This window comes from Meleagris gallopavo, chromosome 3, assembly GCF_905368555.1.
Source record: "Meleagris gallopavo chromosome 3, MGAL_WU_HG_1.1, whole genome shotgun sequence".
Lineage (NCBI taxonomy): Eukaryota > Metazoa > Chordata > Aves > Galliformes > Phasianidae > Meleagris > Meleagris gallopavo.
The window spans coordinates 93,216,782-93,242,849 of record NC_139406.1 but is presented as its reverse complement, the minus strand read 5'-3'; the positions used below and the strand labels follow the sequence as shown (position 1 = coordinate 93,242,849).

At 43.7% G+C, this 26,068-nt stretch overlaps 1 protein-coding gene across 1 annotated transcript in view; it reads left to right on the top strand.

Annotated features, from left to right (window-relative positions):
• The window catches only part of ZC3H3 (zinc finger CCCH-type containing 3), a 154,340-nt gene that overhangs the window by 52,889 nt on the left and 75,383 nt on the right, over positions 1–26,068 (top strand). Inside the window, exon 4 of the mRNA XM_085221772.1 lies at positions 14,810–14,957. Within this exon, the coding sequence (XP_085077898.1) occupies positions 14,810–14,957 (148 nt within the window). The remainder of the gene's footprint in view (positions 1–14,809; positions 14,958–26,068) is intronic.

Below are 26,068 nucleotides of genomic sequence, written 5' to 3'. Positions count from 1 at the left end.
TCGATTGTGTCCTGCCTTATTTAACCATCTCTGTCCTAGAGCTTTCAACAGTAATTCTTTCATAAAATCACAGAATCATTAAGGTTGGAAAAGGCCACTATGATCATGAAGTCTAGCCACCAACTCATCACCACCATGCACACTAAAATCTTTATTTTCTGTACCAATTTTCTTTAGATCACTGTGGTCCTCCTTGGGGTTTAGCCAGTGTTTAGCCAGGTCTCTCTTTAGGTATTTTCGTTGGCAAATACGTGTACTGTACTCAGTGGTGGCAACCTGAAGCCCAAATCTCTTGCCTTCTTAGTTGGATGGGATCAGAGCCCATTTGTGGAATCATAGAACTGTTTGAGTTGGAAGGGGCACTTAAATGTCATCTAGTCCCTTGCCCTTAATCACAGAATCATAGAATCATGAAGGCTGGAATGATCATCAAGTCCAACCCCAACCCATCTCCACCAAGCCCACTAAAACATATCCCCATGTGCCACATCTCCAAGTTTCCTCCACGGACAGTGACTCTACCACCTCTCTTGCAGTGAACAGGGTGACCTACAGCTTGATCAGGTACTCAGAGCCTGATGCTGACTGACCTTGAATGTCTCCAGGGATGGGGCACCCATCACCTCTCTGGGTAACTGTTCATCACTTATAGTATCTTTACGTTTAGGAAGGAGAATTAGAAGGAGCTTAACAAACCTGCCTGCAAAGTTTTCCTCAGTTCTTATGGACTTTACCCAAGTTTCTCTGTTGATGCTGGAGTTGGGTCAGGGTTTTTTTAAGTGGATAGTTAGGAAGGGTATAAAAAGGGGGGAAAGAAGGCCGGCCTTTGCTTTCATAAAGCTTTGAGGGTGGGGAAATTCCTGTGGAATTCAAATGTCTCATCATTAAATTAAAAATAAAATACATTAAGTCAATCCTAAAGCATGAATGCAAATGGGTTTGCAGAGCGACCTCTGTGCGCACCCCTCCCGTGCCTCAGCGTTAACACAAGATCCATGAACCCATTTGATTATAGCCGGGGTTTTTCTAGTGTTTGAAGTGCTGAAAACGATCAAGAGCAGGAAAAGTGGAGTGATTTATTAGACTCATAAAAATTCATACTTTGTTATTCCAGTCATCTTCCATCTGAAGCTTGTTAGAACGAGAACCCCTGGCAGCTCCCGCCGTGAGGCTGGGGGGAGGAGGGCATTTATCAGCCTTCCTCCTGCCTCGCCTGCCATCCTGCTCTCATTTAGAGAAATGGACCCGGCTCCTGGAAACACATTAATAATCATTCGCTGAAGGAAGGTAGAGGGGGGGAAAAAAAAAAATCCCTCTTTTGTTATAATAATAAGGGTTGTGTTTGAACAAGGCCCAATGCTCCAGAGAGCCATTGAGGCTCTTTAACAGGGGGTTGTATCAGGGAAAAGTGCATTTGTAGTGTACTAAGTGTGACCACCTCTTAGTGGGTGGATAACACAGCCTCTTCATCGTTAGCAGGCTCATCAGCTCCCTAAGCATCGGAAGGGAGCTGTTCTAGTGATGAGAATGGAGCAGAGCTGGATACCAGTGCATGGACCCCTATTCTGGCTTTGGGATTGCACATCTCCATAGCTTATGGGAACGTAAACAATTGGTGAGATGTCTTCCTGTCCCCAGCAGGACCTCCTGTCTCCACTGATCATAGAATCATAGAATGGGTTGGGTTGGAAGGGAACTTAAAGATCATCCAATTCCAACCCCTCTGCCATGGGCAGGGTGGCCACACTCTGATATTAAAGTTGTATGTATCCTGTAGAACTGAGTCCAGGATGCTCCGTTCTTCTTCCCAACTCACCAGTCTTCAGTTAGTTGTATGCCAACCCTGAGCTCTTAGAGAAGCTAAATCTTGTGTAAGTAATGAAAGCAACTTGTGGCAGACAGTTGGGACTATATATGTTCTCAAAACAGAAATATATATATGGCCTCAAATTGTGCCAGAGGAGGTTTAGATTGGATATTAGGAAAAATTTCTACTCCAAAAGAGTGGTCAGGCGTTGGAACAGCCTGCCCAGGGAGGTGGTAGGGTCACTGTCCCTAGAGGAAACTTGGAGATGTGGCACATGGGGACATGGTTTAGTGGGCTTGATGGAGATGGGTTGGGGTTGGAATCGATGATCTTTTCCAGCCTTCATGATTCTATGATTCTGTGATTAAATTCAGCCTGTTATTGCCTGCAAACACTGTCTGCTGCAGGAACTCCAGGGTCAAGGGGAAGACAAGTAAGTGGCAAGTTTTGCTTAGAGAAGGAGAAGTTTGTCTTGCTGCTGAAGCCACTTAGGTGGCCATATTTAATGCGAGACAAATTTTGAATAGCTGCTTGCGTTACAAGAGCAAATAACTCATCTGTGTGTGTCTGCAGAGCATTAGGAATCCATCCCTGTAAGGGATGCAAAGTCTGCAGGCATTTTCCTGCTGGATGGAGGAAAGGGAGTGCTGGCTGTGATGTATAACGTGCTGACGGTCGGTGCATAATGGGATACCAATCATCAGTTAAGATCTCCGTGTATTAAATCACTGTTAGCCTTTCCAGGACCGGGAGGCATACATCATGAATCTTCAGCACTATGTGCAAGATTTAAATGCCTAATTTAGTATGTTAAAAACTGAAAGTTCCCAGCAGTGCTGTTCAGGGAATTTGGTACTCGAAGTCATGAGGATTTTCTGTTGTTTCTAAAGCAAAAAGTCTCTTGCTTGTCTGCTCCAAAAGCAGCGCCAAGGATGTGGTTGATACATTTCTGCATTAGTATTTGGATGTGTTGACCCTAAGCACTTTTGATCTGAAAGTGGAAGGTGAGATGAATAAATAAACCCCAAAGAAACTACATCCCATAAACGGTCTTTATGGCACGGAACTACACTGGGGAGGGTCAGACTGGATATTAGGAAAAGGTTCTTTGCCTTTCTGGGTGGTTGGACGTGAAACAGACTGCTCAGGGCAGTGGTCATGGACCCAAGCTTCTGGAGTTCAACAACTGTTTGGACAACAGTCTTAAGGTAAGGGTTTGGGTTTGAGTAGTTTTGTACGGAGCAAGGGTTGGACTCAGTCCTTCTGTGACCCTTCCAAACTCAGATGTGATTCTGTGATTCTTTATGGAGTCACTGGTCTATAGGCAGCATCTCAGCTTTGAATGGAAACAGGGAATGCCTGCATCCAAGTGGGAACATACGCGGAAAGGAAAAAACACGCCCGCATGTGGCAACACATTTATAAAAGTTCCCTTTTTTTTTACCCCCCCTTAATTCCTTGTAAAACGTGAGGGGCTGTTACAGGAACCTTGCAGAAATACCCGTAGTGTAGCAGACACAGCTCTGGCAGCAGACAAATTTGAAGTGACGTTCCTGTGGGCAGACGCCTGCATCACGCCGCGTGCGCAGACAGATGAATGGGCACAGGAGGCTGCGGAGGAGCTTGGATGGATTAAACAGATGGGTGGATTGCTCAGAAAGATGGATAGATAGAACTGGGAGACAGATGAACTAAATCGCTGTGCTTCTGACTTCCTCGGTGCGAGTGTTCCTACAGGGTAAAATTTAAGTTCGTGAAGAATGGTTGGAGGGGTTAGCAATGGATGAGAGCAATGCTTTTGCTGAGAATTGCTTTCTTACTGCTCTTTTTGGTACTGGTCTGTTCAGATCTGCAAACTTGAGCACCTCTTTTCTGAGCATGACCCTGAACCCATCCAGTTCCGTTGTGTGATTGAAAATCTGTGGAATCATTTGAGTTGGAAATGGCTTTCAAAGGTCATCCAACCTCCAGCCTCGCCGTTGTCTTCTCTGCATTTTGGCCTTTGGACATTTTTCACCATGAAATACCACTCACCAGGAATGCACAGTGATATCTTTTCCCTTAGTTTTTTTTGCCAATGGAATGTTGCAGTCCTGTTCCATCCTATCAAGAAGCATCCCCAGTGTTTACAGCTTTGCAAGATGTTATGTTGTTTCCTTGTCTTGAACTTATTCTGTATTAACCACAGGGGAGAGTGCTGATGCTTAGCCTGTGTGGAGAGGTCGTGCTCTGCCCTGTATCCTGGTGATGGGATGAAAGATAGTGGAACAGGTTGCCAAGCGAGGTTGTGGATGCCTCCTCCCTGAAAGCATTCAAGGCCAGGCTGGATGGAGCTTTGAACAACCTGGTCTAGTGGGAGGTGTCCCCTCCTATAGCTGGATGATGACTAGATGATCTTTGAGGTCTCTTCGAACCCAAACCCAAATGGTTCTATGATTTAGTGGACATGGTGGGGATGGTTTGACTTTTAGTCTTCATGATCCACACTTGTCAAAACGCGTGGAGAAGACATTGAAGAAATGTCTTCAATGGATGTAGGAATTTCTTTGTGTTTGGTCCCACTGAAGGGATATTTCAGAAGAATTAAGTAAATTTTAGTCCTGTAGAAGCAGCTGAAGAAGGCAACTGTGTCACAAAGATGAGGAGTAACAGAAAGAACTTCAGCTGTGACCAGAAAGGAGGTGAGAGATGCTGGAATCTCTCTGGCAATTTTCAGTTTTGCCCTTTGCTGGACAACATTAGTGGGTCTTCCATTAGCATGCTAATGGGACTTGCTATGACATCTTGAAAAAGCCCTTCAGTCCATCGGAATTCCAGTTCCCACTGTGCAAAGGTTTTACTCCATTCCTGTTGTCTCCAGTGCAAGAGGACTTTGAGCTTGTATGCACTGAGAACACAGCATAAATGCATGGAGTCCTCCTTGTGCCTAAGGCAGACAGGGTTGTAACTTACTATAACTTAGAATAAGTTACCTGGTCTAATTGTATTTTCATGTAGGAATGTTTCTTTTCCATAAATGTTATACGAAACATTTTCCCCAAAGCGCTCTTTAAGGAATTTACACTTGATGAGCTTTTGACAGTTTGACTTTTCCCTTGAATACGAGTGATGCTATTTCTACAACACCATAATTCCAGGAAACAAATTCCTCTACTTTTTGCTTCAAACCTGCAAGTTTGGGTACAATTGCAGTTCTTGTAACAGTATATGTGGATTTTAATACTTTCCCTGCTAAAATGAGTGTTTCCAGAGTTGATCTCTAGCAAGTGCCATTGCACCCATGCATTGTTATGCCTGATGGCTTACATTAACTTCATCTCTGCCTGTGGTCCATTTAATATAAGGAATTAGCGAAGCAGATTTGGTATTAATTCCCCAAATGTTCCCAATTGAAAGTAGCTGCAATGCTAGGCAAAGAGTTGCACTTGGTGTCTGCTAAAACACTTCAGCTGTAAAGCCTGTGCTCCTGTTGTCCTCCTACTTGGGGTTGCAGGTAAAGCAGTTTTGATCAATTGGATTTATTTCCTATTAAGCAGCAGTTCATGATCATATACCATCGTTTACATTCTGGCATAAATAGCCGCCTCTCTTGAAAGAACTCAGAACTGAATGAGTGTGAAAATTAAATTCCCCTCTTAAACCGAAGGATGGTCCTTTTGGAAGCTGATTCCAGTAGCAATATAATTAACCTCTTGCTGTGCCATTCTGTGTGAACATATTGAACATGCTCTGTGATAATCATCCCGTAATACCGGTGTCTGTTTTCACACTAAATTCGTAACAGCATTACTGTAATCCCAAATCCTTTTGTTAACTCTAGGGACTTGGCCAAGTTGGTACTCAGAACAAAAGACACCGAGCCGTGTGGCTTAGGGCCAACATTTTCCAGGTGTTCCTAGTTTAATGCAAAACACCAAAAGGATTTGCTGTTAGGAAGGAGAGGTAAGAGCTCTGATGAAACTTTATTCAGATTAATTCACAGGTCTATCCTTGTTGCAAGATCATTTTATGTGTAATTAATGGAACTCTTGAAAGGTCCATGCAGAAATTGGGTAGGTCTACAACCTCCTCTGGAGATTTTTTAGGGCTGTTGGAGGAAGAGCCATGCTGGCTCTTGGTGACTCTTCAGCTTTTAGCTGCTGAGACCCTTCTTTTTTTTCTCACAAATTATTCTGTTTAATTTCCCTTTTCCACCCTATGCTCCAGCTGAAGGTCACCAAGCTCAGCTGCTGCCTTCTTGTTTTGTCCCATCTTCCCTCTGCTGTTCCATTTTGCCCTATATTTTCCACTACTGGATATATCCTCCTGTTTTATTGCAGACTCTACAGTAACATGGTATTTTTGTGTCATTATGTTTTTGTTTTCCCATCAAGAAGTCCTTCTTAGATTGCATCCCAGCCAAACCACCTATTTCATAGGTGGGAACATAGAGGTGAACTATGATGTAGGGCTTTGAATCCCAGGATTTTTATATTCTCTCCTGCATTGATTTTATAGCAGAAATTAAGATCTCAAGTCCATCACTAATGAAATAAATCACTGAGAAAGTGTTGCTTTCTCTGCTGCAGGAAAGCAGGTAAAACAAAGTTTTGGGTTGATAAAAAGGACAACCGTTGTGGCCCTCAAGCCCCCATTAATCTTAGGAAAAATTTCAGGCATTGCAAGAGGCTTCCCAAAGAGGTGGTGGTGTCACCATCCCTGGAGGTGTTCAAAAAACTTGGAGACATTGCACTTGGGGATGCGGTTTAGTAGGCATGGTAGAGATAGGTTGTGGTTGGACTTGGTGATCTTGGTGGTCTTCTCCAACGTTAATGATTCTATTCTGTGATTCTGTAATCTGCATTTTCCCCTCTGTGCGTGCAGTCTGTGGGGAACCAGTATCTCCTTGAAGCCACAGCTTTCCCTGAAGCTTTGTTCCTGGAAACCATCCTGGTGTTGGGTTACCATGAGGGTGTGGAATGATGAGAGTGGCCCATGAGGCTTTTCCCAAATGCAAAGTGCCTGCATATGGGGAGAAGCAGTACAGACTGGTGGCACTCAGCTGGGAACAGCTTTGCAGAAAGGGACCGGGGTCCTGGTGAGTGGGATGTGAGGCAGTGAAGGGCTCTTGGGCAAAGAAGGCTGAGGGTTTTCTGGGCTGCATTGAGCAAAGCATCGCCAGTAAAGAAAGGGGATAGTGTTCTCTGCTCAGTACTGGGGAGACCTTCCTTGCGTGCTGGGTTCAGAGCAGGAGGGAGCTAGGCATACTGGGGAGAGCCCAATGGAAGGCCATCATAGTAACCAAGGGCCTGGAGCTCAGCTCGGAGGAGAAGCTGAGAGAACTGGAACTGCTCAGCCTGGGACAGGGTGGGAATGGAGGATCCCACTAATGTCCATAAATCCCTACAAGGAGGTACAAAAAGGTGGAACCAGCATTGCCCAGTGACAGGCCAAGAGGCCTGGGGTCCAACTGGAGCCGAGGAGCTCCCTCAGCTCATCACTTAGTACAGGGACCAGAGAGGGGCAGGGGTGTACCCTTGGGGATCTCCAGTCCAGCTTGGGCACGGGACTGAGCACAGCTCTGGGTGAGCAGGAGTTGGACCAGGTGGACCCAGTGGTGCCTCTAGTTAAAATTCATTTAAAGACCATTCTGTTTGCAGGCACTTTACTTGCATTTCATTCGTTTGGGGGCCAGATTGCTGTGATGTTCTTCTTGCATGCTGTAAAATGCCTCTGTTGCAGTGGTGAAATTTCCTTTTCTCTTGATAGCTCTTGATAACTTTAGCTGTGTGTTTCCACTTCCCACATATTCTCCTCTAAGATGTAAAGAGTCGGCAGCTTTCTGTGGTTTTGTGTTATATTTATCTTATATTTATCTCCTTCCTGCTGAGTTATCCTGAAGCTGAACATCACCTTTTAGCCATGCCTTCACCAGAGTATTACAAAAAGGAGAAGTCTGGGATTTCCTGAGGTTGATCAGAGCATGCAGTGAGGATGCTCATGATCTATAGGCATGGTGGTACCACAAGGTAAGCAAGGAATTCCCAGGAATTGCTGGGCTCTGGCATTAGGCATTATAATTCCAGGGAGGGAGGAAAGCAATATTTGAAATAAATCTGGAGCAAAGTGGTAGCTTGCTGGATGGATTTCTCTGTTCTGATTTGCGTGCTGTTTGTCTTGAAAGAGTCTGAGCAGCCTAATAGCAGCCTTCAATAACAATAGTGGGGGAAAACATCCCAGGTGAAAAGAAACCATAGCAGCTTGCCTGCTGTGGCAACACAATGGTGAGCCACTGTGGGAGTTAAGAAAGGGAAATTGAGGATTTTTGTTGGTTTTCAGTTGGCTTCTGGTTGGCTTCTTGGCATTTTGTTGACGTTTAGTTGGCATTTTATTGGCGTCTCATTGGCTTTTTGTTGATATTTTGTTGGTGTTTCGCTGGCTGTTTTTTGGCTTCTTGTTAGTATTTTGCTGAATCTTTATTTCTCGGCTTTGAACTGAAGGCATTTGATCATAGAATCATAGAATGGCTTGGGTTGGGAGGGACCCCAAGGATCATCAAGTTCCAACCCTGTGCCACAGGCAGGGCCACCAACCTCCAGATCTGGTACTAGAGTAGGTTGCCCAGGGCTCAGACTGGAAGTGAGAATGGAATGGGAAATGGTTGCTTCATCCAACCTGGTCTTGAACACCTCCAGGGATGGAGCAACCACAGCCTTCTCTTCTCCAGGCTGAACAAGCCCAGCTCCCTCAGCTTGTCTTTGTAAGGGAGGTGCTCCAGCCCTCTGATCATCTTCATGACCCTCCTCTGGACCCTTTCCAACAGCTCTACATCTTTCCTGTACTGGTGGCCCCAGATCTGGACACAGTAGTCCAGATGGGGCCTCACAAGGGTAGAGTAGAGAGTGACAGTCACCTCTCTGTCGCTCTGTCCCACCTCTCTGTCCCACCCCTCTTCTGACAGAGCCGAGGATACCATTGCCCTTCTGACCTGCAGGAGCACACTTTTGGTTCAGTTTTTCATCCACCAGGACCCCAGGTCCTTCTTCACAAGGCTAGTCTTAAGGAGTTCTTCTCCCAGTCTTAATACGTATCCAGGATTTCTCTGACACAAGAGCAAAACCCTGCACTTTGCTTTGTTGAACCTCATTAGGTTCACACAGGCCCACCTTTCAAGTTTATCGGGGTCCCTTTGGATGGCATCCCTTCCTTCTAATATGTCAACCACACAGCTCATCTTGGTGTCATTGACAAGCTTGCTGAAGGTGCACTCGACCCCATCATCTGTAATATTGATAAAGATGTTGAAGAGCACCAGATCCTGGACAGATCCCTGGGGGTCATCAGTCATCACCAGCCTCCATCAGAAAGTGGAACTGCCTACAGCCTTCCAACCAGTTCTGTACCCACTGAATAGTCCACCTTTCAAATCTGTATCTCTCCAATTTAGAGATAAGGATGTGATGTTGAACCATGTCAAAGGCCTTGCACAAATCCAGGTAAATGACATCAGTTGCCTCTCATTTGTCCACTGATTTCATCCCTCCATCATAGAAGGCCAACAGATTGGTCAGGCAAAACCTTCCCTTGGTAGAGCCATGCTGGCTGTCTCGGATCACCCACTCATCCCTCATGTGCCTAAATCTGTCTTCTAGGAGAACCTGTTCCATGATCTTCCTAGGCACAGAGGTGAGGCTCACCAGCCTGTAGTTCCCTGGGTCCTCCTTCCTCCCTTTCTTGTATATTTGATCTCAGAGCTGAAAACTGTTTGTTTTTGGAATAAACTTTGACGCAGTGAGCATGATGCTGCAGATTCACTGCATCCGATAGAGGCTGCCCTCATTTCCCATCCCATCCTCACTTCCAGTCTGTGACAGTCCTGTGCTTTTCAGAAGTCGTCTTGAGACGATAAATTCATGGCCTTTTGACAGAAATTGTCATGTTCTTGGAGCTGTTTTTAGGCTTCAAGTGCAGTTTTTTTACAATCTCTGATAACACCAGAACTTGTATCCAGAGTTCTGAAAGATGCCAGCAGAACACAGTATGCTCATAGTCCTTAGCTTATTATTTTACTTCCTGATGCCTGGCTTTGAGGAAACAATCCAGTTTTATCGGAGATTTTCAACCTCTGCATTGCTTTTATTGCAGTTTAGTGGTCAGAATGGAATATAAAGTGCTGCTCTGGGTGGCTCTGCTGGAATGCAGCATCTCCAATATTTCCTCTGGTGCAGTTCACAACACCGGCACCATATCAAAGGTGCAATCCCTATCAAAGGTGCAATTTGCATTTGTGCATTTGTTGCTCTCATCTCGCTTCTGAGTGCTGGAAAATAAATGTTCCTGTCCCTTCCCACTGCTTCTGAGTGGGATTTAACAGCAGAAGCAGCTTCGTGCTTACCCCAGTGCCTGGAGCTTCATAGCTCAGGGACCCAGGTGGGGCTCTCAGCTGTCACTTCATGGCCCACAGCACCCATTATTATCCCTTTTTGTCTTCTTCTTTTGCTGCCTGAGCAATCCCCATACTCACATGGGATGTACTGTCTCCCACATCACTTTCTGAGAGAATCCCTTGAATTTAGGAGGTAGTATTCCCGGAAATGTATCCGTGCTCATTTAACATTCTTTTTCCCAGCAGTAGGATTTACTCTGCTGATTCCAGAACTTTTTCCCTTTTCTGTAGCATATCACCCAAATGGGTTCAATTTCTATTGTTGTAAATGGCAGGAGGAAAACTAGCAGAAAACTCACTGAAACACCCTGATTTGATGGAGAAACAGACAGATTTGGCTAATACCTTCCTCGCCTCCTCCTGTCCTTCTGGCAGATGTGAATGATTAAAATTTAATGTCAAGGAAAGACTTGTAATTAACAGCAGGTCAATGTTCGTCTCCATTTTTCTTGCCATGGGGACGAATACATCTTTTTACAAAAGGTTTACTTTTTTTTTTTTTTTTTTTTTTTTGGTGGAAACTTGCTTGTAAGTCAACTTATTTTGCATCGAGGGAGGAATAAAAAAAAAAAAAAAAGCTTACCCTGTCACTTTTAAATACTTCATTAATGTATGGGAGGCACAGAGCGGAAATAAGAGGCAGTTGGGATGTGGGTGTGGGAATAGAAGAAATGAGAGCACAGCCACGTGTATGATTTGGGGATGCTGGAAGGTGAGCTGGACCTCATGTTGCTTCCAGCTCTTCTGTAGGTGAGGAGGTGTTTTGCTCTCCCTGCTTCAGATATCCCCCCTCCATGGCAAAATATAAGCAGAAATAAGGCCCCTCATCGCCCTCTGGTCATGAACAGTATCTGCTGAGAAGAAGGATGTGTGGTACTGGACCACATCTGCTCAGAGAAAGGGTGTATGACCCTGGGCTATATCAGCTTGGAAGAGGATTTGTGGTCCTGGGCCACACCTACTCAGAATAAGGATGAGAGGGATGAGAGATAATGGTCTCAAGTTGTACCAGGGAGGTTCAGGTTGGATATGAGAAAAAATATCTTCTCTGAAAGTGTGGTCAGGCATTGGAACAGACTGAGCAGGAAGGTGATGGAGTCACCATCTCTGGAGGTATTCGAGAACTGTGGAGATGTGGCACTGAGGGACATGATTGAGTGGGCATGACGAGAATGGATTGGGTTGGATTTGGTGATCTAAGAGGTCTTTTCCAGCCTTAATGATTCTGTGATTCTTTGAATGGGCATGATGGGGATGGGCTGACATCAGCTTCAAAGAAGGATGTGTGGTCTTGGGCTACATCTGTTCAGAGGAAGGATGAGTGCCACAGAAAGGATTTCTGCTACCCAGCTGCCCATCCAAAGGGCAACAAAAGGCACTGAAGCCCCTCGACCAGGTTTTTCTCCATCCCTGAGCAAATGGTGCTAGGGGAGTCATGGCTCCAAGCAAAGCTCCAACTCAGCAGCACAGCACAGGCTGCGAGCCTGGCCTGATAAATGGTGCTCATATCCCATTCAAATATGATGCAAGCAGTTTTTTTGTAGTTTGTCTTCCATTGCGGTAGTAAAGTTTTTAATTAGGAAAGCTAATGAGATCGATTAGTCATTAGAACTGACCTCTGGATCTCTGCGAGGAGTGTGCATGTGTGTGCTGGGCTGATAACAGGGGACGCTGGGGTATTGTTTGTAATAAAAGCGTAAAGTGTTTGATTTGAGTGAAATGTGCCACGGGGAATACATCATGTGGAGAAAAAAAATTACAACCCTGGGAGCCTGTAATGAAGGGAATTAAACCAACATCCTATCTAAATAACATGATTATCTACACAAAACCCCTCAGCTAGCAAGTAATAATAGAAAACTGAGCTCTTCGGAGAGCCTCTTTCAGAAGGTGCTTAATGCTGGAGCGTGCATGCGGGCGCTTTCCGAAGAGCGGCTCTGGCATGAATACAACATCCAATTATTGCTGGGGAATGGAGTTTACCAGGTGCCAACCCGTCTGCGTGCCGGCACTGGGGACACCTGAAAGCTGCAACAATTTGGGAGTTCTGTTCCGTGCAAGATGTGGATTAGGTGTTGGGTTGATTAGTGACAACGCGCAGTAGTTAAAAAAAAAATAAATGTTAATAATGCAATTGACAGATTCCCACCTTAATAATTTTGCATGGTTGGAGCAGTGGAGGTGAGGGGTCAGCTGGTGCTGTTTGGGGAGGATTTGGGGTTGTGGTGAGAATAGGTTTGGGGATGTGGTTTTGCGGGGTTGACAATGGGAACAAGTGAGATTTTATCACAGTTGTGCAAGTTTGCAAATTCTGTTGTTATTCATATACTGCAAGCCTAGATGTAGCTCTCTGAAGGTTTTGCTGCTGTTTGGAAGTGACTCTAATTGCACTTATTGCTAAGAGCTTTAAAGATCCTTGTAGCTGCCCCAAAGAAGTTAGTGGGATACTAACTAAGAATGAGGGGTAATGGCCTCAAATTGCACCAGGGGAAGTTCAGGCTGGATATTAGGAACAATTTCTTCTCTGAAGGAGTGGTCAAGCATTGGAACAAGAGGTGGTGGGGTCACTGCAAGAAACATGTAAATGTGGCACTGAGGGACGTGGTTTAGCGGGCATAGTGTTGTTGGGTTGATGGTTGGACTAGATGATCTTAGAGGTCTTTTCCAACCTTCATCATTCTATGAGTTGGCATGGTGAAGATGGGTTGACTTGATGACCTAGTGGTCTTTTCCAACCTTAGTGATTCTATGAAAATTCCAAAGGCAGGGAAACATTGGAAAGCCAAATTGTTTTTTGTACTCTTTCCTCTCTCTTCTTTCATTAACCCTTAAGGTTGTGAGTATTTGCAGTTGCTCTGGTTGCTTCATCTTTTCATAAAATCTTTAAGGTTAGAAAGACCTCTAAGATCATCCAGTCCAACTGTCAGCCCATTTATTTCCTTGAGAGCATCTCTTAAATGTCATTTGTTTAGAGGCTGGGTTAGTAAAAGAAGCCTAAATACTTCGGAATTGAAGAGGTGTTAGGACTCCCCTCCAATAAAAAAAATGAAATGTCATTCCCCTTTCTTAACTCTGGGGAGTATTTAATGAATATGTCTTATTTAATTTTTATTCCAGATCACCTGAAGCTTAGGTCACTGGTGCTAACTTCCTGGCTTTTCGGGTTGTTAAACATTTCCTGGCTGATTTCATGCGCCTGCACTCGGAGCTTTTATTGATGCCTGCTGCCGACAGCAGCGTGCTTTTCTCTCAAGCATCATCAAAGTCCAGTTTTTAGCATGAGATAACCTGCCTGCAGGCATTATTCTGATATATTAATTACATAGGGGTCCTAAGTAGGAATTAAAGAGCAGAGCGTTGAGGGTGTGAAAGAAAATCTCTTAAGAGACGCGAACAGCAGTGCCATCCCGGTTTTATCACCTCTGCATAAAAGTGCTTGTTTGTGTGCTGTCGTGAGCACGCCTGACACTTTATAGGCAAAACTGAAGGCTGTGAATCCCTCTGCATGCCCTGTGCTCAATGAGCATTTATCTTTACAGCGGAGCATGGAGAAGCCTCGTGATCTTCATCTTTATCATGAAAAATTCCGGTGATTTATCTACCGATCTCGCTTCTCTCCATCCCCTTATCAGAAGTTGAAAGACTCAGGCTGAGTTTGGGAAGGGGAATTTCCTGCTTTATCCCTCTTGAACCCAGCATTGAGACATTAGCTTGCTGGTGAATGGACCAGAAAGAAAATAAAATGCATTTTCCTGCTTTGCTTGTTTAGATGCACAAGCAGCATCGTGGTTATCTGGGAGGCACTTCTTGCAGAGATGGACGTGGGATCGAGTACCACATTTTCAGGGAAAATAATGCTTTTGGTTTTCCCCTCTCAACCTTGCAATAATTTTAATTAGAGCATCTCCCAAGAAAAACAGCCAGCCCTTTAAATCAGTTATAAAACCAGAAGACTTAGTCTCAGCATGTAGTGTCAGCTTTAATTATCTGGGCAGTTATAGCTGTATGTTATAAAAGTCAGGCAATTAGATGCATTCCTTAAAGCTGCCAAAAAAATTGCTAGCTATCACGTGGAGGAAAACCAGAGTCAAACACATAGCTGTTAATTGCGTGAAACATTCAGCAGAAGAAACTGAAGTGTAGATCATCCTTCAAAATATTCTGAAAATGCGAATGATTAAAAGCAGAAATCTGTTCCAAATTGAGGCTGGATATTAGGAAAATTTCTTATTGGAAAGAGTGGCCAAGCATTGAAACAGGCTGCCTAGGGAAGTTGGTGGAGCCATCATCCCTGGAAGTGTGCAAGAAATGTGGAGATGTGACTCTGAGGAACGTGGTTTGGTGCACGTGGTGGGATGGGTTGGGGCTGGATTTGGTGATCCTAGAGATCTTTTCCAACCTTAATTAATGATTCTGTGAGTGAGCATGGTGGGAATGGGTTGATGGCTGGACCTAATCTTACAGATCTTTTCCAACCCTAATGATTCTATGATTCTGTGATCCCTTTTGTCCCACCTACAAACCTCCCTGGACGCACACCTAAATTTCAGCCCATTTTTCCCTTTGCTTTCCTGCAGGTGCCAACTTGCACTTTGTAAGGAGCCCCCCAGCAAACAAAGTGATAAAGACACGCTACAGGATAGTGAAGAAGAACGTGGTCACTCCATCCTCCTCATTTAGCAGCTCTGGCCCCAGCTGGAAGATGAGGCGTCTGCTGGCATGCAGGTAATTCTTCCATTTGTTGAATATAAGACCAAGGGCTGTGAACGCTTTTATTTCTGTTCCGTGTTCCGTGACATTACAATGGCATTAGTCACAAAAATCACTTAATTTCTCTATTTGTTTAGCTACTTGGACTCATTGTTTATTGACTTAAAGTGTAAAATCGTGTTAGTAATCCCATTAGACTGGTGGCGAACAGCTTACCACAGTCTGTTCCTTCATATTTGTTCCCTATTTGAAGCAGTTAAATAAGGATGATGGATAAATACACACATTAGAACTAAGTAAACTTACTGCTGCTTTTGGAAATGAACATTTCCTGCTAAGCAGACATGGTCAAGCCTGCTAATGAAACCAAGCCTGCTTTATAACGTTATCATGGAATCATAGAATCATAGAATCTCCTGAGTTGGAAGGGATCCATAAAGATCATCAAGTCCAGTTCTTGCCTCCATACAGGACCACCCGAAAATCAGACCATTGTGCACATCTGTGCTTTGTAGGAGCTCACTGAAAGTATGGTAGATGTCTGTATTTCAGCGGTAAGCGAGCTGCACTATTATCTAGTGGATCATTTTACCAGGAATGTTTTGGAGGCCAAGACAAATTGTGTCTAAGCATAACAGTTGGACTTGATGACACTAGAATTCTGTTCCAACTTAAATGATTAAATGACTCTATAAGATTGTCATGCTACTATAGAAAGTCAGACCATCAAATATGTATGTTTTCTCTTTGGCCCAAATAGAAGCTTTCAAAAAAAAATTATCATTGATTGCTTGTGTTTTAATGTATGGCTTTTATACTGTGAATTTTGTCACAGTAAATCTGAAGTAGTATTACTTCTCAGATGTTCGTAATTTGCTGCCAATAATTACTGTGCCTGATTATTTTGTGTGCAAATCAAGATTTGTTTCTCGCCTGTTTTATCCAGTGTCTGTGGATCTGGCCACTCCAAAAAAGAAATACTGTTTTTTTCTTAACGTAGCAGAAGGAATGGTTGAGTGTCAGCCAACCCAATTGACCCTTATGAATGCATTTATATCCGCATTGGCTTCAATCCTACCCTTCCCCATTTCTGTCTCAGTTTTCCTGGGAATGGCTGCCTGAACAAGTCATTTTGGAGCAAATTTTGCTTCTTTATTTAAATCTGGGAAGGGCAACCTGTCTCAGTGGAAATAGCTGCTGCCTTCTGCAGAAAATCCCATTACGATGACTGTTCTCTCTATCTTTGCACTCTCTATGAGTGCTGCCGATTTGTACAAGAGGCTGGTAGAAGGTTGATTTCTGTTTCTAATTTTTGTGGCTGTGAAATGATACAAGATAGGAGATTTGGGCAAAACTACTGCTTTAGGTCTCTCTGTTAACATGAGGTCCTGAAAAGGTCAGCCAAATATGGACTCGATCTGTTCTATAGTTGTTCTCATTTTATTCTCAGGAGGGGAATTTGTATCTAGTGGATGATGCTTGTTAGTGGATTAGATTCTGCAATCACTTTCATGGCCAGGGAAACAAGATTATTTGCAAATTGACAGTCTTCATGTTGAGCATCATTGTGTCATACAGTGATGCAACATAGCCCCTCTGAAGTCATAGAATGGCTATAGAAATCTTGCTGGTTCCCTTGGGTTCTATTGCTGTCTCACGGTAACAGAGATTAGCACCTGGCCCTATGTTGCTTTTGTGAGGGGGCTGTAGGCTGCCGTGAGTTGGCTGTAGACAGCTATTAGTTAGCTGTAGGCCACCATGAGGCCTCCCCTCAGCCTCCTCTTGTCTGGGCCAAATAAACCAGGGGACCTCAGCAGTTTTTCCTACGTCTTCCTTTCTAGACGCTTCCTCATCTTCTTAGCCCTCCTTTTGTTGCTCTGTAATGGTTTTATGTCCTTCTTATAGGGGTATTTGGGCATCAGTCATAAGGAAGGCAGAGCAAGGGATAGCAAGCACATGCCAGAGAGGAGAGAGAGTTATTTATCATTGTATCAGATGTCAGCTTCTGCCCTGTGATGAATCTTGCAGAGCTGTAAATGGGTGAGTTTAATGGTGGTGAAATGACTGCACTGGGACAAAATCATAGGATCATTAAGGTTGGAAAAGACGTCTAAGATCATCAAGTCCAACCATGAATCCATTACCACCATGCCCACTCATACTAAAGTGCTAGAAGACCTCCAAGATCATCAGCTCCTACCACTGACCCATCTTATCATGCCCACTAAACCATGCCACATCTCTGTGGTTCTTGAATACCTTCAGAGATAGTGACTCCACCACCTCTGGGTAGCCTGTCTCAATGCCTAATCAATCCCTTGGAGAAGAGATTGATCTTGATATCCAACCTGAACTTCCCCTGGCACAGCTTAAGTGTATTACCTCTCATCCCAAATCAGAGATGTAAGAGACGCAATTCCTGCACTGAGTGTTTGGCTGAGGTTCTTGCTCCTGTGTTATCTCCAGATTTGGGAGGTTTATAGTTGGAGGAAGGGGAAGGGGCTCAAGTTAGGGCAGAATTCCTGGGCTGAACGCTGTGTCTGTTTTGGAGAAGAGGAATGTTTTCATCCAGCTGGAATTGGCTGAGAGCTCCCCACTTGTAGAATAATTTTATCCATATTAATCTTTGACTTCATTAAATAATGAAGTTTAGTTCTTATGGCTGTTTTAGACAAATCTTGATAAAACACCATCAGCAAATTAAAAACAATTATATTTCAAAGAAGCAATAAATCTCTTACTTTGTCTCCCTCTTACCTTCGTTGTGTGTGATCAATCATCGGCACTGTCTGCAGGAAGCACATGGCAAATGCTTCTTCTATAGTATAACATTTTTTTTTCCCTTATGCTCCTTTGCTCATCACATCCTTTTGGATGCGTAACGAGGAAAGATTCAGGGGACTGTGAGCTGCTTTTCCAACTGCTTTACTGGGAAAACACAACTTTTCCTGGACTATTTTGCAGTATAAATTTGATCACTTCTCCATTTCTATATTTTAATGTGTGTGTTGTATCAGACAGTTGACTTTTTAATACCCTTTTTTTCTTTTAAGCTGAAAGTGTGAAGTTAAAAGGCTGGTGGTGCTGGGGTTGAATGATGCTCCCAGAGCTGTATGTAGTTGTGGCTAGGAGGAAGTTTCTACTATAAAATCCGCATTTTGGAGGCTCTAAAAGTGATGGGCAAAGGTTTTACATGGCAAGTGATGTTGTCAGATTTAATGTGTTTCCTTTATAGACTTTGGGCAGCAGCTGTGTTTCTGTCCATCCTATTTACTTGTCCCTAAATGTGTTCTTAGTATTTCCCCACTCTATTTGGGTATGTATTCTGCAGTGACCAATGAGAAACCTTGCAGGGGTGTATGGAGCACTGCAGTTGTTGTCAACACACTTTCCCAGATTTCAAGCAAAAACAAAGATGAATGTGTTGATGGGAAATGGGTTATGGGGAAAGTCACTGCAGGTCTAGAGGTACCCACTGCTAATCCCAAGGTGATGAGTTGTGTTCTTCCCTTATTGCTGGGTTGCATTAAACTTCGCCCTGCCGCTGACTTTTCTGGAGGCGAAAGATGTGAGTATATCTTAAATTAATTTTACTACACTTTTTGTAATATTTTTGTTTTAAATAGATTTATAAGCAACTTGGGGGCTATTTCTCCAAATTTATGAAGATAATTTTCACTCTCTTGATAAGGTTAAATTTACACCTGCTATTTCCATATTAATTCACATTGCTAAGTGGATCTAATTTTCTTCCGTTCTTCTATCTAGTGAGTGTGGCCTTTCCTAATGCAATTTCCCCCTCACTAAATCACTGTGATCGGGAGTCATGATCGAGTTAAATTAACTTAAATTAATTTACTTAATAAGAGCTCCAGATCATTGTGAATGAGGTTAAGATTTATTGATCCTCCTTTTCACTCCACCCCCTTATCTCTCTCTGCTTTGCAGGAGCGCAGCTCAGAAGGGCTGTGATTTGCTTGCCTTAAATTTCATTTTCTCCTATTGACATTGCGGTTGGTCATCATTTAGAAATCTCATGGGGGGGCCTTTTCTACGGTCAGGATAGGGCTGTGCCACTTCACACGGACGGGTTGCAAAGAATGAAGCAATGCCTTCAGTAATGACAGCGTTTGTGAGTATTCAGAATGGCTTTTAGCCATTTTAGCAGCTTTTTGGAAACACTGCTGCTCCCAGCCTCTTCCTGTGGCACTGGTGTTGGGAACCAGTATGGCCAAGTGGTCAACCAGACAGGATATCCAGACTTGATAGGCTATGGAGACAAGAGAAACCTTGTGAAGTTGAGGGTGCTGTAGGATTGGAGTAACTACTGGAGAAAAGGGTCAGAGAATCACAGAATATCTCAAGCTGGAAGGGACCCATGAGGTTCATTGAGTCCAACTCCTGGAAGAGGTAGGGAATATTTTGTTGGGCTTCTATATCTCCAGGTGTCTTGGTTGGATCTGGCAGATGAAGGTCATGGGAGGATGATGCTCCTGGCTGATAGAAATATTTCCCCGTGCAAAACCTTCCACTGAAAACCATCCACTGAAGGGATGAGTTTTATTAACGAAACCCAAATACTGCTGGGCATCCAGCTCAAGGCATCACTGGGAAATGTCCGTGCTTCCTTCTGGGAGGAAGCCAGGAGGTATCCCAAGAGCAACAGGAGACCTCAAATCACTCACTTGTGGAGCAACAACCCCAATTTCAGACAATTTTTGGGGAGCAGAGAAGCCTGTGCCTAGTGGCTGATGTTGTGTTTATAGATCCCAGTGATAGGCAAGTTAAGCACTGACCCACTTTGAACAGTTTTCTTTTAAAATAGTCATGCATGTGTTTAAAAGAAAAGTAACCTGTCTGCAAATATAATCTGGCACCTTCAGAAAAGTTTACTTCTTCTCTTGAGGGATAAACTTTCCCCTCCAGCATTATAAATAAGTAAAGAACAAAATAATAAAACATTTGTCAGAGAAAGTGCCTGCTCAGTAGGAAAGACTTGTCAGCAGAGGATAAGCTTGTGTGTTTTAGTTTTGTTTTCTTCTTTTCTTTCTGTTCCTTGGCCTGGGGCAAGTGTGAATGCACAGAGCTTGGGACAGGACCCTTGTGGGATTGAGTCAGCCCTTGCCATGTGTTCTCATGCATTCCCATGCATACTCCTTAGGGTGAAGTGGGTGATTAGGGCAGTGAAATGGACTGGTGCTTGACAACTCACTGGGTGCAAGTGATGCTACCCTGCTGGAAAGGAAAGGTTGCTCTCTGCTGGTTTGCTCTTGCTTTTCAATCTACTGGATGCTGCTGTCTTGCCATTATGGTGTGTGTAGTATGGTTGTGGGTGGCCATAGAACCATCTCTGACAGTTACTGTCTTTTCAGGAGTTTCAGGAGATATCCTTTGGGATGCCTGTGTTCCTGGTTCCACGCACATGCCAACCTTCCTCTCATCCCTTCCTTTCCTTCATTGTGGATGAGTTTTTGGTTTCTGATTTCCCTTTGCTCTCTTACCCATTGCTTTGGGTATCCATCACTGATAACTCAACCCAGCTTATCATCCAGTTGTTACAATGCTTCCTTTCTAGCTTCGTCTCACCATCAAATTTATCTGCTCAGGGGGCATGGATGCAATTGGTCCCCAGAAGTGTTCCCACGCTTGGTTTCCTCTTCCATGCAGCATCATTGCCTTTTCCAGTTGGTGTGCTGAGCTCTTTTCATGGTTGCTATCCTCTTGTGTACAGTGCCTTGCTGAAAGACAGTTTGTCTTTCATACCATGTTAAAGAGTGGCTTCTAAGCCATGGCTGTCCTGCTTCAGTGAGCCTAGAAAATCAGTGCTGAGCTCGTCACCCAGCTACAAAGTGGAAGGTGCCCACTGTCCTCCAACTGGGAGGAGGAACCAAAACAATAAGACAATGACAGTGTCTCAAGGAGGCAGGGTGCTAGGCTGGGTAGTCTTGCAAAACAAAACTACACACACCCAATTGATGTGTGCCAGCATGTTTTTCCCAAGACTAATTCTTGCAGAATGCAGAAACGCATGGTTGTCTCACCATGAATACTGGCTCATGGCATAAGTGTTAAAACTATGTCTATTTCTGGGGAGCATATTCTTGTGACTTCAGACATCCCAATTTGTGTTGCAAATCAGGGCAATGCAGAGTAGTTCAGTTGCTTTGAAGCTGCACCATATGACTCCCCAGGATGTCCATCTGCTTGGGAAAAGAAGGTGGCAACATCCAGATTTTGTGGCATTTTTGAAAACTGTTGAGAATTGGTTGAGATGCGTTGGTGCTTATTGCTTGAAGTTCATTTGTCCTAAAGCCCAGCAGCTGATTAGTTTTGCTTGAGGTCCCTTCAAACCCCTGTGATTCTGTGAAATTACAGAATGGCCCATGCAGCTTTGATATTTGCTGGGAATTATTTCCAGTAATCGAGGAAGATCTAGAATCATTGGCCTTGAGTTGGAAGGGATCTTAAAGATTGTAGAGGCATGGAATGGGTTGGGTTGGTAGGGACACCAGTCCTGGTCTTGCCCTCTTCCTCAGGACTTGCCTGCTGGTCACAGGGAGCTTGGGGCCATCCACTAGATTCCTCCTGTTGTCTCAGTGCAGAAGAATTCCCATGGAAGAACAACCTTTGACAGTGACTACCACACAGCATTTAGTTTGCAGGATTTCAAGATATAAGGCTTTTTCGAGCAGATATATTTATAATTGTGTTAATTGTGGACAGAGACATCTCAATATTGCAGAATGGAGACCAAAAGGTGCATTGTTTTTAGCAAGAAAAGCTATAGGCAGGATGGTGATGCAGTTTAATTGCTCACTATCTGCAGGATCCTGTTCTCTCCATTTGCAACCCCACTGTCTCAGAAATAGCCAGAGGCAAATAAATTATGCCTGATTATTTCTCCGTGTTGCTAAGCAGGCACTACTCTCATGTATTCACTGAAGCACACCTCCAGGAGAAGTCAGCACGTGCTTTTTGGAGAGCTGCGCAAGGCAAATAAATCCTTGGTTTTTAGGGCTTATCTCCAACATAATTTGACAACCAAAGCGAAAGCTTTGGCGTCTCCATCCCAGCTGTGTGAAGGTAGAGTATGGTTTTCCTTGTGTTTTGCAGTGAAAAAGTGTGCAGTGTTGAAATGGTCCAGAGTTGCTGGTGCGGTGTGCTGGAATTAGGACTCATTAAATCACAGTATGTTAATGAGCCTGGGGAGGGTGAGGGCTTCTGTGAGCGAGGTTTGGGGGCTGTATTGTGATCTCATACTGCTACGGGACCGGGACATCATCACAAAAGTTTCAAAGAAAATGCAGAAAACTGTTAGCGTCGGCTCTGCCGCTGATAATTGCTGAGTGCTCTGGTGGGGAGAAGCTTTAATCAAAGCCGCTGTATATTGTGAGGAGACAGGGATTTGTTTTATTCCAGCAAAGGCTGCCTTTTGTCCTCCATCTGTGTATTTTATCCCTCCTTGATCTCTTTTTGCTTTAGTGAAAATGCTGAGGTGTTTATCTCAATGACTCATAGTGGTGATGCTCCAGTGGGATTTTTCCTCCATGGTGTGGATTGCTCTCCATGGGGCTGTCCCATAGGGACGTGAAAGACTGTGGGCATCATAACCTGATGGTCAGAGGTCAGAGCACCAGGAGTTAATTTGCTTTTATCAAGACGAGTGGCCGTGCTTCAGCCCTCCCTGGCTTCTGATGTGTTAATCTGAAAAGGAATTGAAATGTGACTAATGCCCTTAAAGTTCCTGTCAGTTTTTTTCTTCCCAAATTCATTTGACATGAAAGTGAGAAGTAAACAGAAAGGCTGTGTTTAAGCAGATAACTTGGAAAGCCTTTTCCATCACATTTAAAAACGGCCGTGTCATGGATTCTGCGAATTGGCGGGTTCTATTTTGTTTTATTTTTTATTTTTTGTCTGTGTGGTAAATTTTCTTTTAATAATCTCGACGTGGTTTTACAAGGTTTAGGGATAAGATTTTTTTTGAAGGGATGTTAAACCATTCTCAAAAATGACATCTCATTAAAGTGAAATTCGTCTGCTGGGATTGGAGACTGTACAGGCAGGAGGAAACTGGTGCTCCCGTCTGAAAATATGTTTTTTTTCTATAGGAAGTTCTCTTAATCTTTTTAATGAGGATCGTATGAGATACACAACCCTGTATTGTTTCGGAGAAGTCTTGACATCTGGCCTAACATAATCCAGTCTCTGTTAGGGACTAGTTAGAGGCTTTAAAAAACAATGTCGCCTCTTCTTGGCAAAGCTCTGGATTAGTCTTTTATACGCTCCCCCCTCGCAGAAAGAAAGGCACATTATAACATTCAATCTTTTTTTCTCTCTTCTATTTCTCCCTAAACACAGCTGACGTGTGGGTGCTTGCCTTGACTCTTCCATGCAAATATCCAAGCCCTGACTTTTCGTTGGGTTCACAGCAGTGCCAACCAGCTCCCTGTACCTGCACACCTGTCCCATACCAGGGCAAACCTCACAAGGCAATATGATAGAATCATAGAACCATAGAATGGCTTAGGTTGAAAGAGATCTTGGAGATTATTGAGCTCTAACCCCACTGCTGTGGGCTGCGTTGTCCTGACCCAAGTGCAACACCCTGCAGTTGGCCTTATTGAACCTCATTATGTTCTCATGGGTCCACTTTTCCAGCCTGTCCAGGTCTCTTCTGATGCCACCAGTTGTTTCTGTTTTGTCAACTGCACCACTAAGCTTGGGGTCATCTGCAAGCCCTGAGGGTGCACTTGATCTTATCATGTATATCACTGAATATAGACCCTCTGATGCATATATATGCCCTATAACCCTGCACAACTGTGCTTGTTGCTTCCCTCCTTTAAGGGGTGGCCATAGTAATTGAGCTCTACTTCAAGGAACTAATGAAAACAAAATAAAACTGGGACTCAGAGGTTAACTACCAGCTCTAAATGCATATGAAAATACTTAAGAATAATGGGATTTTCTTTTTTTAATTTTGGTTAATGGAGTAGCAGAGTTTTGAATGGATTCTATTAAAAATAAATGTGTCACTTCCGAACCTGGGGAGGCAATTATAGATTATTTACTCAGGATTGTGTTCATCTTGGATCAGTCCCTCTTGCAGATCTTCCTAGAGCCTGGTGCATGCAGGAAGGAGTGCTCTATCAACAGGGCACATCCTTTTCCATGAACCCACAGTTCTGAAAATCCAGATTGTATCTTGCTGGGAGATCTTGTGGATTTATCACATGCTGAATCTTCATGGATTTGTTTTGTTTGTGGATAGAAATTTTTTTTACTTCAAATTTGGAGTTTCTACTTCCTTATTTAGCATCATTTGGACACAGTTTTGCTTTTGTAATCCTTAAACCTAGCAAAACACAGCTGTCTCCTGTAAATTAAAGCTACAGAAGCAATTTCCACCAACAGTCTCTTTCCCAACTGCATTCCTAGCAAGGTTTTAGACAGGTTGAGAATGGAGTTTTGAAATACTATTTGCATTTGTTTCTTTCCAGAGAAAAATTCCATCAGGATTTTATGGAAAACCCACTTCTTCCTTTTTATTTGTAGAAGTGGGATTGGAACTTTGGGGTTAGAACTAGATGATCTTTGAAGCCCCTTCTAATCCAAGCCATTCTATGATTCTATACGTGTTTCTACAAACTCCTTAATTTCAATTTCTATCTTCTATACTGCATGTCCTCTTTGCTGGGCATTGGGTTGCTTTATAGAACAGTTTTGGAGTCTCGACCTCAACCCCTTGCAGGTAAAAGTAATCCCAAAGGTACTCTCATGCTGCACTGAAATGTCAAGTATGGCACTAAGCAAATGTTTTAGGTGAAATTAAGTTTGTTTGTGGTGTGGATGTTGGGTCTTCAAGGCAGAGAGCCAAACAACTAGAAGCTATGTTATACGTTGTATAACACTGCAGACTTGCTCACAAGTGGTTGTGTTGCTTCTTAACGGGTTTCTGCTCATCAGCAGTGTCTTGCTGACTGGGTGCTCCCATCCAGTTGTGTCTTAAGCTGAAATATTTTACTTAGTGTTTATAATGGGCAGAGAGCACAGTTCCCAGAGGATTTGCTGATGAGTGGTAATTCATTAGCCGGGATTTCTTTCCCCTCTTTTGTCATCGCCTCTCCTTGCTTTCAGGCAGCTTTCAAAGTATCAAAGAAAAGCAGAATATCCTTAACAAGGAGGTTTATACAGATTAAAAGTTGAGAACTTTGAGCTGTGGATCAGCATTTTTGAAATGGGACTGTATGGTCTATTGCAAGAACACAGGTGGAGAAATGGGGAATTTGGTGCTCAGGCAAGTGGAGACGTCATCCCTGATTCTGGGATGATTTCAGGTACTGGGGCTCCAGGTCTGAGATGGGCTGAGCGCTTCTGTCTTTCCCTGGGATGACTTCATGAATTTTTTTGGGAAGGTTTGCTTTTCTTCTGCAGGGCAGAGTTGTAGAATCATAGAGTCATTAAGGTTGGAAAAGATGTCCAAGATCACCAAGTCCGGCCCCAACCATCCCCACCATGCCTACTAGTCCATGTCCCTCAGTGCCACATCTCCATGTTTCCTGAATACCTCCAGGGCCAGTGACTCCATCACTTCCCTGGGCAACCTGTTCCAATGCCTGACCACTCCTTCAGAGAATAATTTTTTCCTAATATCCAACTTGAACCTCCCCTGGCACAACTTGAGGCCATTTCCTGTGATGCAGAAGGCAAAGGGTCGCAAAACTGAAGGTGATACAGGGACAAAACTTGGTGACATTGGGATCTGAAGCAGGTCTCTAAAGCCCTTTGGCCTCACTCACTGCTGCTCATTCTGTCCTGGGACATCTGTTTTTTCCTGTATAAAATGTCTCATGGGGCCATGAGGTTTCTGATGTCGCCGTTCTTTGGTCCATCCACATTTCCCCATTGCCAGCTGTGGAAATTCACTCTTAGCCCAGTTGAGCAGTCTGGAAAGATGAAATCTGCTTGGGAATACAGTTAGCAAAATTGCACACACTGTATTTTAAACTAATTTTGAAGCAGTTCTTAACCTTTGGAAGTGGTTTTTATAGAGCTGATAATCCCACCTAACAGCGGAGCATTTTGAGAATATTTTTCGTGGCGCTGAGTATTTACAGTGTCACTGG